The 12,055-nt window shown below is 40.7% G+C and overlaps 1 protein-coding gene across 1 annotated transcript in view; it reads right to left on the bottom strand.

The window, feature by feature from the left end:
* Positions 1-6,261, bottom strand: part of enah (ENAH actin regulator) — an 89,666-nt gene extending 83,405 nt beyond the window's left edge. Inside the window, 1 exon segment of the mRNA XM_044049262.1 lies at positions 5,930-6,261. Within this exon segment, the coding sequence (XP_043905197.1) occupies positions 5,930-6,021 (92 nt within the window). The 5' untranslated portion in view covers positions 6,022-6,261.
* Positions 6,262-12,055: the final 5,794 nt, after the last annotated feature.

The following is a 12,055-nucleotide window of genomic DNA, read 5'->3' as shown; positions in this document are numbered from 1 at the left end:
TCGATGATCGACTTTTTTATAATCAAATACTTATGCCCATCCTGAATTCTGTGGACAGTTTATTGCAAAATTGACAATAAAATGATGTCTGACCACAGTTTCCAACACAAGCTTTTCTGTACCCACTTCAAATGAAACGCATAGACACAAAAAAGAACGCAGTTATTTGTTAGCACTGCATTTTCTCAAGTCCTCACCACGACACCTGCCAAATTTGAAGTTGTGCGATGAGTGGTTGTCAAGAAAAACAAAGGACAGACGGACAGACGGGCAGAGATATCTCTATTTATTATTGACAGGCTGATGAGTGGGTGAGGCTGCCTGTGCAGAGCAGTCAGCAGTTTGCAGAAATCTCACCCTCTAGTCCAGAACTGGGCTGGCTAACAAAAACAGACCCACTGGTTGTTTTCACCAGTGCTGCTTTTTTGTCTCCTAATTATTTTCTAATCTCTTAATGCTAGTTATCATAGTATAAAACATTTATTGCTCAGTAATTACCTGGACCATTGACTGGACTATTCAAGTACCAGGCATCTTTAATGAGTAGTTGGGCCTAACACCCAGAATCCTCTTGGACTTAATTAGGCTTTGAGGAAGTTACTCACAGAAACCATTAGCCGCGTGAACACCCAGATCCCCAAAGGAGGGATCCACAGGTTTACCCCTCCCTCACTCGCTTTGCCTTAAATGACTCTGCCCTTTTCACCACCATGGTAATGAGAAGCTTTGTTATCACCCCCCAGAGAGCGGGGTGGGAAACCCTTCAATGGGCCTGTCTGACCTTTCATTAAATAAAACAGCACAATCTGTCAAATCAGTTACAAATGGGTCAGAGAGAGTCTGGAGTGTAGGACATGGTTGCTTGTCTCAAGGACGCAAGTGGACGTCACAATAGATCGAGAAGCTGTTATATCAACTTCACAAATCTGAGGCAACAAAGGGGGAAGTTGGAGACATGGAATTAGGATTTACTGAGTGGACAATAGGAGGGCAGGAAATGGAGGTCAGTACATCGAGACAGAAAATATGTTTTGGTTGGAAAGTTGAAAATTAAAAGTTTCATAGGGTGACGGTGACTACCAAAGATATTGCGTGGCAAAATCTGATGCTCAATTCTACAGGTGTGCAGTGTAAGAGAAAAGTGTCAAGCAACCAATTTATCTGTCCACTTCAATCTCTTTACATCCAATCCAGTCCGACTTTATTTAAAGCACTTTTAAACAACCACAGTGGACCAAAGTGCTGCACAGAATAATAAAAGACAGAATAAATAAAAGGCATAAAAGCTCACGCGGGGCAAAAACATAAAAAAATAAATAAAATAAATGAAAAGATATAAAACATGGGTAAAAGTGATAGCCACACAATAAAACACAATCAAATAAAAACAAAAATAAGATATCGACATGAGCACACATCAGGTATTAGGCTTGAATTTGCCTTCTGCATTAGGAACGCAACCGACAACTATTATGTTGATCAATTAGTCATCAATTACTCAATGACTTGATTATACTTCAACATTATATATAATATACAGCCTAGAAGCGCATCAGGCTGCTTAGCTGTTAGTTCCACCAGAGCTAAGAGAGTTAAGGGAGGAATCACTTCCATCACATTATAGCACATGTGCAACTTTGAGCAGAGATAAGTAAAACACGACTGCATAAAAGAAAACAATGCAACAATTAAAGTTGTCATTGACTTCTGTCAACAATGTTGACTAATCACTGCACGCCTTAGCTGCACGTTCACACGTGTCTATTTTCTTTTGCATAGATCTTATGTGAACAGTAAACTGAAACATTCTGGACCTAGTCTTTTTCCCAGAATTCACGTTGATGAAAACGGCTTTACAATAAAATAAAGACGACAAGTTGCACTGAAAACACACAACGTGTCTCCAGAGGTTTCTCTTTGCACCACAACACACTCCACACACTGTTTCCTGTGTATGTTAGCATGTGTTGGCTCGTGTGTTGCATGGCACAGACACATTTTTACAAGCGTCCAGTCACTTTTGCATCGACACAGGAGACAGGGGACACATTGAGCACAGAGCAGGTCTGGACACGACCAAACGGCAATCAGCCATCACTCCACGTACATTAGCACAAAGACCTACAATCGACGCTTTCACATGAACAGTATTTGCCTGTTTATGACCACGCACAGAAACACAACAGTAGACGACTTTTAGAGTTTATAAAACACCTGTGAAATCCTGCTGAGTTACCAAACATCCACCTGGTGAATGGGACGCTTGTGTCTCTCTCAGGGAACCAGAGGTGACTTGTGTGTGGGAAAGTTTGTGCCGGTTTGAGAGGATTTATTTATGTGCGACACCAAACAAAAATGTTCCTCTTTATGCAACGTCAAATTTCTCTTGGCTCCACAATCAATAATTTAAATATTATCATAATATATTGCAAAGTAACACTGTCATCTGTTATAATGCTGATTGTAATAAATCAGGGAAGCTTATTGCCCATTTTAAGATACTTAGCCATTTTTTCCCCCTCCATCTGTTAAAATATAAATGTTTAATGTCAACGAATAATACAAAATTTGCTTAACATCAGTAACCCACAGCATTAATGTCCCTCTACATTTTATCCTGCAGTATTTTCAATAAAAATAATGTATAAACTAAATATTAAACACACAAAAATAATACAGCCGTAGTGACTTAGCAACATTGTCCAATGTTGATTAGTTAAAAATACGGCAAATATCGGTTGATTGATTAATCGGTCTTCCTCCATATGTCAAAGACAAATGCATTCAAATGAATCACAGACTGTTTTTAAGGCTAATCATAATCAAAATTAAAATTCAATGCCTAAATCACATAATCAATGCAGCTTTTAAAAAGGTGAATTCATCCACTGTTGTTTTTCATAAATGACTTTTCTTTACTCTGTTTGAATCCCAACACAAAGGCCGATGCCTCTTCTTGCTTCTATTGTATGGCAGCAGTTTTAATCACTAAACAAAGGCTCTTATATTTTCCAGGGGAATGAAACTAACATCTTCAGCACTAATGAGTTTGACTTGAGCAAAGCAGAGGAAACGTCTGCAGACTCTCACTGAGGGGCGTCTGTGTGCAATCACTATGCTGGTTTTTGATCTAACACCCCCCCCCAATATGAACTCAATCACCTCTCACTCAGAGTATGACACACTGTGGCAGTACGACACACACACACAAACAGAGAGTGAGGAGTTTCCATTATTAAAGGCACTACAGTCTGAAAGACAGACGGAGCAGCATCAGGTCACCTGATCCATCACTACAACTTAATGAAAGGGCAAACAGGAGACTGAAGACGCTGATCTGACTTTAATGTAAAGTCTATATGGTAACACATCATTCCCGTGGGCCTTTGCTGAGATTTATGTCCCACTCTCCAGGATTTCACTGGTAGTTTTATGGCGTGTTTCCACCGGCTGCTTCGGCATGGCGCGGTACGGCACAGCACGTTTCCACTACCTTTTTTTAAGTACCTGCTCTGAGGAGGTTCCAAGCGCGCTGAGTGGGTACTATACGTGGCGTCGCCAGACTGCCAGCCACTAATTGGTCAGAGAGCCATCACAGGAAGTGACGTCTGACACAGAAATCAAGCCGAACGATGCCGAACTGTAGATCAGTTAAAAAGACTTAACAATCCTAGAAACGTGGGTTCAGCTCCAACAATTACCAGGGAAATGTCTAAAATCTCAATATTTAACAGAGGAGTCTGGTGTATTTAGGGACATCGCGAGCGTCACACACCTTGCCACTGTATTTCAGTTCAGAGTCTGTGCTCCGGTCATGCAGAAAGCACTGAACAAACAGTTTTAATGAACTGATTCTAATGATTCAGTTACACTGAAAACAACTGCTTTACAAGTCACTAGTCACTCCTGTGTGTGTGTGTGTGTGTCATGTGTAAAATGAAGTCACTGCAGTTTCACGCAGTCGTGCAGTGATGACTCCGCCCACGTCGAGTAGGTACTTTTTTTTGCAGTGGAAAACACTAAACTGTGCCGTGCCGTGCCGTGCCGTGCCGTGCCGAGGCGAGCCAGGACCATAGTGGACACTGCTAATCAATTTTTCTTTAGCAAGATTTATAAACTCTGCTTTAACTTGAACAAATAAGAGTTCAGGTCAAATATTTTATGTATGTAAAAACTTTTCTTTGTAAACCCCTTGAGGATAAAAAAGAGGAAAAAAGAGACACGTGTTGCAAAAGAAAAAGCAGAAATGGTTTGATAGTGAGTATAAATCAATCTGTATTTTTCCATTATAAATGTGGGACAAACAGCTTGAACTAAATGATGCACAGACTGTATTTTTAGAATCTTTTTCTCATTGCCCTGCTTCATGTTTTCAGGGTTCGTACAACAATTGTCCTCCATGTCTGACACAACACTGTGATGACTTCTGACTTCTGCGTCAAGTTAAAATATAAGAACAATACTTATTGCCCGCCACAACAAATGCAACATTTGCATCCTCTCTTCTGCGTTTATTCAATAGTCAATGAATCACGATGCCTTTATAATTTATAATTATAACAAGTTTTCAGATTTTTCATCTTAAAAGTGAAGATTTTCTGGTTTAAACTGAATATTTTCCATTTGAATTTTAACACTGATCAACATTTTCTGACATTTTGTGGACCACACAACAAAATCATTGAGAAAATTAAGCGATCACAAAGTTCAGTTCAGCGTAAACACACCTTTAGTCCTGGATTATTTCCATGGATATTTCCATTCACACGCTGCCGACACAGCCGTCAGGAGGAAAGTGGGGCCAAGGCGGAGCTGGGAATCGAACCCACAACTCGCGAAAGACAACACGCTGTACCACTGAGCTACCGTCGCCCAAACTTAAGGAAAACCTCCTTTAAGTTGAGCCTCATGCTTGGCTCGCTGAGCGTAAGGGAGACGTTTTCTGACATTTGTGAAAACTTGCATCAATAATTAAGTCTCTTTGTTTCACATTATGTTAGAGACGCTACAAACCAACAAGGTTTCCGAGGGAAACGGGCACAACGTCATGAGAAGAGAGGACAACAACAAGAAGTGTTTGATAAATGGCTCGTTGTTATCGTCTTCTTGTTACTGATGACTTGTTTCTTTTTACTTTACACTAAATCACGCTCACTGGAGCTTTGGCTTTCAGTTTGTGAAATCACATCAACAACGCCATTCCTTTTCTTTCTAAACTAATCTTAAAGATTTCTTTCAGAACCAACAATATCATGTTAATAGAAAACTCTCTGTGGTTCCAATAAACATTTCCAGCCAAACATTTTTTACCATAATATTATCTGTAGGAGAAAATAAAATAAAAGCTCATTAAAATAAAATAAAGTTTCAAGTTTCAAAACGATCCGTTTGTTTTACGAGGATGTAAATCAACAGCGTTATCATGATACAATATAATAGTGATTTGTTAATATCACAAATGCAGGCAGAATACGATGAGCAACAACACAATTCAGACATGAAACAATATTATTTGCCTATTTGCAACCATACTTTATATCATTCTGAATCGTTATATTGATCTCGATCGATGAATCATATTGCATCACAAGCTAAGTTCAATAATAATGATGTGCTGTTCACTGCAGAGGCAGGACACGCTCGGCTGCACAGCAGGTGTGGTCCAACTGGAATTAAAAGAATTCCTCTCACATCAACAAATTTTAAAGTATTCATTCCGTGTAAGAGACTCGAGATTTCCTCTTTCAAATGAACTTCTGCGATCAGAAAACACTCCTCCGCCTTGAGGGGCCTTGAGGACTCATGGATTAAAAGAGAGTAGCAATCTATATAAACACACACAAATGTCCTTGTCAAGTGAGCACAGCAGCACCTTGTGTCAGAGGAAACACATTTAGAGAGAAGCCACTTTGTGAGAGCTGGTACGTACCGATGGATTTCCATTTTGGGGGACAGCACACATCTCTGACTGAGGAGGAAGCTGGAGGCTTTGGACTGTGGACCAGAAGACTGGATCTGCATGGCTCCACACAGCCTGCGAGCTGCTACCTCCCCCCTTCCCGCTGAGCAAACCCAGCCAGCTCCACTCGTTGCTTCTCCCTTTCCACCAAAAGCCTTTCCCTTCCTTGGCTCTCCTCTCTTTCAGGGTCTCGCCTCCCCTCGCTTCCTCGCTTCCTCTCTTCCACTTGGTGAGGTAATCTCTCTGGCTTCTCTCTTCCCTTCCTACCAAACAGATTTCTTCATCATCCAAAGCAGGGGGGGACAGCTACCCCCCCCCCACCCTCCACCCACCCCCACTCCACCTCCTTTCCTCAGAGCCCCCGTGTGAGGGTGATTCCTCCCTTATTCATACGTGCATGTCAGTGAAGGAGGCGGCGAGTGCGCGCGTGAGGCAGCCATTCACACACTCAGCCAGCTGTGTTTTTCCCATGGCTGCAAACGCACATTCACTCACACACGCTTCAGTCCTGGCGTCTTGCCGCCGTGGTCGACAGCGAGGGGTATCCAGGCAACAGGATCCTTCTGCACAACTGGCTCTTGTGTTCTCCACGGAGAAGGGTGTTGGGGTTGCCGCCCGGGGGGGGGGCAAAACGCCACGGTGGTACCGCGAAACCTGGCGCGGCTCTGCCGGTGGAGGGGGGTAAAGCAGGGGTGTCCTCCTCTGTAGCTCCTGCTGCTACACCTGTCTCATCTCCCTCCCTTTCATCTGCTCTTGGCTCCCCTTCCTTCCTTATTTCCTTCCTTACTTCCTCCCTCCTCGCTTTTATCCGTGCGCGCTTATTCTCTCTATTTCTAACTCGTCACACACCCACCCGCCCAACTCATCTCTCTCACTCTCTCCGGAGCAGAATGTGCAGAGGAGAGTTGGGGAGTAAGACACCAGCCAGAATTACTGATGTGCACTAGAACCAGAACTAGGATTAGAAGAGCGGTTTTTGACAGAAACACGGTTCAGACAGGAAGGATTCTCCTCTTCTCGGCGCAGAGACACGAGCAGGAACCATTCACCGTCTAAATATGGTGCACTTGTGGGCAGCACACTTGAGGAGTGTGACTGCCGTTCTTTCAGCTGGGATCATTGGGCTTTGTGCTTGAGTGATGAAATCAAATGTCACGAGGCGACAAAACCATCTGCACACATCACTCATTGATATTTTTGCCTTCCCATTAGAATTCATAATTAAAAGCACTGTTCTAATATCGGACTCTGGTGAGGCTGCGTCTATATTTGGAGGACGCTTGCAGCCAAACTTTGGAGCTTTCCCTCTGCGCTTCTTCCTGTACTGCAGTCCTGACTGGGTTTTGCCGGTTGCTATGCCAACTCTTTTGGTAACATGGAGGCTTGTTGGCTACTTTACTTCTATGTTGTAGCAGGGCTGAGCATTTAATAGTTTTAAGCTGAAATAGCAGTTCGATTGCAATTTAAGTGATCTGTCATTGATTCTTCGCTCTCCGAGCCACAGTGTCCATCAAAGTCATACTTGGCCCAGACAGCCAATCAATCATGCAAAAGGCAGGCTTTAAGACCCAAATCCTTCCTTTCCATAGGGTTTTCCTTCTCATCCTCAACAAAATAAGGCAAAGGCAAGAGCTTGATGTCAGCTTGAATCCTTTTTTCCTCCCTTTTTTTCCCTCTCCATTGTTTGAAAAGCATTTTTAAAGCAGCAAGTATCAGGAGAGAGTTGTATCAGGAATGGAATCCGGCATAAATAAAACAACAATGCAGAATACGAGGATCCGCTATGGGGACCCCACAAATTGGGAGCAGCTAAAGGGGGAAGGAAAAAGAGGGAAAAACTAAAGAAAGCTTGTTTTGCATTCATCATTATTGAATCACTGAATCTTTACTGCCTAAAGTCAGTCTCGTGGGAGGTCATTATGACTAAAAATGGTCACAGGAAATGATGAATTATCTATAAACACACTCTCCAACTCTATTCAAATCATACCCAGAAACAGATTCAATGTTCCATGACTAAATATATAGTTATCTGTTAACACAGTTACAGCGATAAAGATGGGGGACATGACATGACACAAACACAGAGAAGTTGACTCTGACGGTTTCAAGCACGTGTAAATCACAACAATCACTGGGTCTAACTGGAATGAAATGAGGAGGAAGAAGATTTGACATGATTGAAATGATTTTTAGTAGAAAATCCTCAATAATTGATGAATGTTTGACAGCTTTGGCCCACAAACATCAGCGGATCGTCACTGTCACTGCAGTCACTGAGTTCTCTGTGTTGTTCCTCTGGGGTTTAGCGAGTGGTGAACATGCTCTGTTGATCAGGGAATCAAAGATATTCCAACTCTTCACATTGAAAAGCGGATGCGTCTCGGTTTCACGTGTCCTCCACGTTTACTCCTCTCAACACATTGTAACCTCTGCATTTCCCCTGATACTTCAGTGAGCGGTGGAATCATCTATTATTTCCTATGAGTGAACCACAGTGTGGCTTCTCCGTCTGTGAGGTTTGCCAGGTGTTTGTCAGTCGGTGGTTAAAACCTCTGAGGTTATGTCGTTGACGTCTCTTCGGTTTTTCGACATGACCGTCCACATCCTGGAGATCATTCTTGACTTGGTGTGAAGTCAAAAATGGCTTTTCTCCACAATACCATTATTATTCTGACCTTGTGTACGGGGCAGCCCAAGTGGAAAGAGAACTTGGCTTGTGACCGGATGGTTGCCGCTTCGAGTCCCTACCAATTTAAGGGCTATAGGGTGCCTCTGAACAAGGTTTCTTATACTGTATTAATGCAGTCTAAGGGAAAAGGGATCTTTCTCTGAATTTAACCCATCCTTGACTAGGAACCTTCTTAGAATTAGGGGCAGTGGGCAGCCACTGTGCAGTGCCTGGGGAGCAAGGTACCTACACCAGCCCTTTGACCAGGGTAACCATTGCCCATGGCTGCCCCCATTGAGTACACTCTTAAGGATGAACTATCACTGAAATGACACGCAATAAGCATGAAAAAGAGCATTCATCCTCTCACATCTACAGGTTAAACCAACACTTACACATGAATAATAGAATGACCCTGGTTCTCTTAAAGCTGGAGTGGATTTATGTAACTCATCGGTTAATAATAAATGGCTCCGTTTTTCTCAAACCTGCTGTTGCTGACTATTGTTCTGTATTCTATTCTAACAATCCACACTACAAAATAAGTCATTAAAGTATGTATGATTCATGCTGATATCATATCAGATCGGTATCGGCCAATACTCAATACTTAGCAGACTCTTTTATCCAAAGGGACTTACAAGGGAATTGAGTACAACCTGCCAGGGGTGGAGTTGAACTTGCAACCATGATGTCATTTGCACACAGGATACCGGTCTTAACCACTGAGCCACCCCGTATCGTATCTGGACATCCCTATTCAAGACATGCTTGAGCGTAACATACACATGTACGAGTTGAACACGTTGACATTTCGCTAATATACAGTATAAGACCAACTTTATTCACAACATTATTCCAGTGATGACACAATTTAACAGACATAAAAACAACAAAGCCGGTGACGCAAAGTCCTGTAGAGCAACCGTACAATGACAGGGCTGCAGGAAAAGGCTGTGCCAAACCCGTGAAGGTCGGAACTACAGCGGCCAGAGGAGATAAACATTTGTTCGGCATATTAATGTTCACGCTGACACCCTGAGCCAACTGTGCTTAACACAGCCTGCGACGTGATGCATGACTGACTTGAGAGGGAAACAAAAGTGTGAAACCACGTGAGTAGCAGTGGAAGATCAAGTTGTTTACGTTCACATCCGGCTAATGTATCCAAATTCTACCATCACAGAAGAGACGTCAATGTACTGTATGTGATTACATATAATTAGAGGGTCGCTCCTAAAATGGAGCCGCCCCAGTAATGTATATAATTACATATATTAAAAACAAAAAAATAAAGTATTCAACAGCAACAGAAATGGGCTTTGATGGATGAAAGGTCTACAAGGAGAGCGGTTTGTCACACTTCAGTTAAGTACACAGTCAAAAGCTGTCTAAACACCACACACACACACACACACACACACATCAAGAGCTATTACAGTCGTTTAGAGGCAGAGAGCGACAGAGAGGGATGAGCAGGGAGGGGAGGGGGGGTGAGAGAGGAGTGTGAGGCACCTGTAATAAGATCTTGCCTCTTTTAGCAGCACAGATGATGTGAGGGAGGAGAGCAGGGAGAAGGGGAGGTGATGGAGGGGAGAAGATAAGAAAGAGAGACAGAAAGATATTGAGGACACTCCGTCATCAGATTATTCTATTATGGAGTCCATTACAAATGCATATCATCAGTATACCCTGCACTGAATCTGCCTTCACTCATTTTTGTCATTCGGAAACTATTTCAACTAGTGCTCTGTGATACAGGAAAAATAATAATAAAAAAATATGTGTGTATATATACTGTATGTACATATATATAAATAAATGTATATACATATATTTATATGTATATATATATATATATATATATATATATACATATATAAATAAATGTATATACATATAAATAAATACATACATATGTGAGTGTGTACATATATACATATATAAATAAATACATACAGTATATTTATTTTTTTATTTTTTAAATATCATTCAATACTGATATGGCTTCTAAATAATATCGGGATATATTATGAGATATATGAGTTTATAAAGTTTTTTTCCTAGATGTTTAACAAAAATAAAATATCTACTGTTTATCTGTCTTTTTAATGTTAAATGTAGGATATTTAAATGTGTTAGAAACAATGAAATGGACTATAAATATGGTCAAATAAGCTATAACACAAATAATTAGGCTACAAATAAAAGAGCTAGTGCTATTAAATTACTTTTTTATTATTTTGTCAACTAATGGATTCAATAAAAGTGATGATTATCAGTGCAACAGGCTTTAAAACAAGGAAAAGTCATCACAGATACCTTATCACAATATGACGATATCCAAACTCAAGACTAAACAATTACTCGATTCATCGATTATTAAATTCATCGACAACTATTTTGATAGAGTTTGACTAAAATAAGATTTCAGATTGTTTCAGCTTCTTAAATGTGAACATATTCTTAATTGCTTTCCTTCATATCACAAAGAAACCATTGAAACTGGATCATCTTTGGTTCGTGGACAAAACAAAACAATTGAGAACATCATCATTTCCAGGTTTGACAAACACTGATCAACATTTTTTAACGTTTTCTGACATTTTATGGGCCAAACAAGACCATGTGTCGTCTCATGTCAGGATATAGATAAACATTGACATTATTTGCTTTGTTTAACAAGGCAACACTTAGCTCATTCTGGTTTGTTTGAAGGTGATTGGATTGAATAGCACCTGTGGTTATTATAATTCCACATTGGAAAGAACATGCTAGACACTGTTGTTTTAAAGGACTTGTTAAGTGTCAACTAATGAAGATACAAGCTAAAATGTTGCATATTAAATGTTGGCCATAATTGTAATATGTACACATTGATTTGACCCAGTTAGCAAAAAGCAAGTGGAGCAATCATCAACTGTTCAGAAAGCAATCGCATAGTATGAGATCTGCATATAGTGGTATAAATGTATGCATGTCATTTGGTAACCATGGCAACACATAGACTATTGTGCTGCAGCACAGAAATGTGGAGATTGTTTTTGCTTTTCTTTTTTTGCTTTTAGCCGCCAGTAAACAGAAATAGTTCCCACTGGAACCATTTACCGCCTGATGACATGGAACCAACGTCTTCATAAGTTCATTTTTAAAGCTCCTGGAAATGTAGTAAAAAACCCAGAGTGAACATGAACTGGCCTGGAACCAAAACACAGAAATGTATTACTTTTTTTCCTCGATTGTTCTGAGGTGTGAAACTGCTCTTAACAGTATAAAATATCTATTAACAGATAACCTTAAGTGTTTATACCTTAATATTTTTAACTTTTAACATTTCTGGCTGTAGTAAATATAATCTGGAGGAACAATATTTGATTGCGTACTAAATACACGGATGGAAATCACATTTTATTTTCATTTATGTC

This window comes from Solea senegalensis, linkage group LG17 (assembly GCF_019176455.1).
Source record: "Solea senegalensis isolate Sse05_10M linkage group LG17, IFAPA_SoseM_1, whole genome shotgun sequence".
Lineage (NCBI taxonomy): Eukaryota > Metazoa > Chordata > Actinopteri > Pleuronectiformes > Soleidae > Solea > Solea senegalensis.
The sequence above is the reverse complement of the archived record's forward strand: the minus strand, read 5'-3'. Positions and strand labels throughout refer to the sequence as shown.